This window comes from Asparagus officinalis, chromosome 3 (assembly GCF_001876935.1).
Source record: "Asparagus officinalis chromosome 3, Aspof.V1, whole genome shotgun sequence".
NCBI classification, from domain to species: Eukaryota; Viridiplantae; Streptophyta; class Magnoliopsida; order Asparagales; family Asparagaceae; genus Asparagus; species Asparagus officinalis.
In genome coordinates, this window is record NC_033796.1 from 10,448,062 (window position 1) to 10,451,152 (window position 3,091).

Below are 3,091 nucleotides of genomic sequence, written 5' to 3' on the forward strand. Positions count from 1 at the left end.
CCCGAGGTGGCCGACAGTGGCCCGAGGTGGCCGACAATTCCCTTTTTGCAGCCACTGTCCTGAGAGCCTATAAATAGGCCTAGAGATGTTCATTTTCGGAGGTCGAACTTTCAAGAGCCGAAACTCTGCCGGATTGAAGAGTGAACTCGGAGCTTGAAGACCAGAAGACTTGCACCATTCAGATCTGATCCTCGGCGACCATCCACGTCAGAAAAGGCAGGATCTCGAGAGGAAGAAAGAACAGATCTGAGATCTACACGAGATCACACTCCAGATCTAAGCTTGGTCTTAGATCTCGAGATCCGAGCGATTATTCCCTTGGTGGATTAATCCCTCCCGGCTATTATTCCCTTCGTGGAATAATACCCGCATAATCGTGTAGATCCGACCGGATCTAGATCGCGCGGTGGTCCACGGCAAACAACCCCGGCGCAGGCAAAGAACCCACACAAGCGAGCGGCCGCAAAACAGGAGCTCGCGATTTGTTCACAAGAGGAAAGTTGTAATTTTTACTTTTTTTCTTCTTTCTTTGATTTAGTTGTAACCGGATCTATAAAAGACCGGATCTTTGTAATCCAAGATGACAATTATCTCATTAATGAAGAAAGATACAGTTTTCCACGCGAACACTGACATGTTAATTGCTATAATAAGTGGTGACTGGTAAGATAAGTGTTATGATTTTTTTTTTTTTTTTTGAGAAAAATAAGTGTTATGATTGTAGACTTGTGTTCGTATCTAGGATTCCAGATTTATGTGCCTGTTTAGTGTTCTGATGTAGTTGGTTATGGTCCAAATCCTCACACGAAAGGACTGCAATTTGAGTTAGGTACCCAATGAGTTTGTTTCAAAGTATAACCATTTTGTAGAAGAAAAAAATGTATGTCAAAAGCATAATTTACGGAATGAAAAATATTGGAACTGAGCATTTTGCTCTTTAATGTTTCTCTTTTGTGGTTTTCATTTGAAATTTTCTATTTAAAGGAAGTATGATTATGATCAGCATACAATTGACTCAATGAGCAATCCAAGCCCAATTTGTAACTAAAGGGTGTTGCTTCTCTAAATTTGTTGCTGTTGTTGTTTTTACTACCAACAGGTTGCAGAATACCTTGTTCCCTCTATCAGATCGGTCCCTAGCAGTCAGTCCATGAAGCCAACCTACATAAAATTCTTAACAGGCCTTAAGGCGTACTCCCAGATTTTTTCAGTTAATATCCAAAACTGATATGTTTTTTTTCCCTTTAGTGAATATGCTGAGCTTATGTTAACTATTATCTTCTCATTTTCTTGTACAGAGAATTGCTTTTGGTGCAAGGAGGAATAGATACGTTATTGAAGATTGAATGGCTTATTCGCTTTCGTGAGTTTTTATTCTTAAAATTTTTTCTTCCACAATGGAAGTTATTCCTTCTACTTTAACATGTGGTTAGTTCTTAATTGTTGAATATTTTTTTCTTTCTTATTCATTTATTTATGCATTTTCAATTTTCATAGGGGATTAGGAAAGAACAACGTTCTTTCTGCAATGAAGAGTGCGTTGTGGTTCAGCACAAGTTCCATGAACTGTGTGGGTCCAAATGCAAAATCAACTCTATTTTTAATCCTCCTTTCTTTGTGAAACTCATCTGCAGGTATGGGAAAAGCTTTTGTGTCTGCAAAGGCTTTTTCATTCTTCTCATGTTAGGGCCGCACTGGTAAATTAATAATAATGCCTCTTCTTTTTTTCCTTTTTTTTCTTTTGGTTGAGCAACTACTGGTAAAATAATTTCATAAACAATAATATTGAGGTTGACACCAAATTATTTTTTGAAGAACAGTTACAGTATTCAGATTTGCGTTTACTAGAAAATAATGATTGGTTGAGAACATAGGGTTCCATATGCATTTTTTTAATTCTTAAATACAGAAAGCATCTCAGTACTACACAAATTGATTAATGAGGTTTATATGGGATCCTGATATATAGTATTGCCACTTGTTCTCAAAACTCGACTTGAATTTGGTTCTTGGGTTGAATTTTCAGGTGAAATCTTGGTGCAAAATGGAAGCCTTCACTGCCTATGAACAAAAGAACCAGGAATCAGTATATTCATATATATCATCGTGCTTATATACCTATGGCTATGATATTCTCCTCCGTTATTTGAAAATTCTTCAATTTTCCATGATTATATTGTAGTTACTTCACCATTTTCCTTCTTATATTTCTATCCTGCCCCCCTCAATCCATTGACTTGTAACGATTGCTGGTGACCATGTGAGCTACGCCACACTTTGCCACGAAGCTTATGATCTAAGTTTAAAAAAAAAAGAAAAAGATAAAATATTCAGAACAGTATGTCTAGTTAAAAGAGCCTAGTAACACTCTTCAGAGGGACAGTAAGCGTATCTTATTTTATATCTTCACGTGTAAATAATCATAGCAACAGAATAAAATAATTCATAATGCTGGATTTTCACCAACAAACACGCTTGGTTAATAAACACTCTTCGTCCATTTGCACATTTGGCTTCATCTCAAGAATGAAACAGAAGTTGTATCCATTATAACTACCCACCAAACTTTGAAGGTTAAGTTAATACCTACTCAATGCTTACCACATTTTCTTCCTCTTTTTCTTCCTAAGACGACGCTTGCCATTTAAGCCCCAACAAAAAAAAAGACTCCACAATTAAGTAGGGATTCTTCACTTCTCAACTAAATAGTTCGACATATATTCATTTATTTAATGATACAAGTCTCAATAGAAAAAGGTTTGTACTTGAGTTGTTTAGCATGTGAAGGGAACTGAATACGTTTTGTTGCATCTGAGCAGGAGAAAAGGATTGGAGATGGTTATTTTCCACACAAAAAAAATGTGGTGCGTGGAATACAAGTTTTTATTTTATTTTGTTTTTTCAAGGAAGACAAAGAATCCGTCATTATCAAATCAATTTGCATGTTTTGCCTTTGTCTTTCAACCAAAGATTGTGTGGACATATTACTCATATAAATGATTTTTTACTAATTCATATAAATCATTCAAATGTTGATACTCATAAAATAATAGTATCTTTTGCGGAACATTTACTCTAAACAAAGAAGGAA

At 35.9% G+C, this 3,091-nt stretch overlaps 1 protein-coding gene across 3 annotated transcripts in view; it reads left to right on the forward strand.

Annotated features, from left to right (window-relative positions):
- LOC109832938 (chlorophyll(ide) b reductase NOL, chloroplastic) overlaps positions 1-2,070 on the forward strand; it is a 28,675-nt gene extending 26,605 nt beyond the window's left edge. Inside the window, exons 12-15 of one of the 3 annotated variants that reach the window (XM_020400433.1) lie at positions 1,100-1,210; positions 1,299-1,363; positions 1,498-1,697; positions 2,027-2,070. In XM_020400433.1, the coding sequence (XP_020256022.1) occupies positions 1,100-1,210; positions 1,299-1,346 (159 nt within the window). In that variant the 3' untranslated portion in view covers positions 1,347-1,363; positions 1,498-1,697; positions 2,027-2,070. The remainder of the gene's footprint in view (positions 1-1,099; positions 1,211-1,298; positions 1,364-1,497; positions 1,698-2,026) is intronic. The other 2 variants (XM_020400434.1, XM_020400432.1) reach the window with 2 other exon arrangements.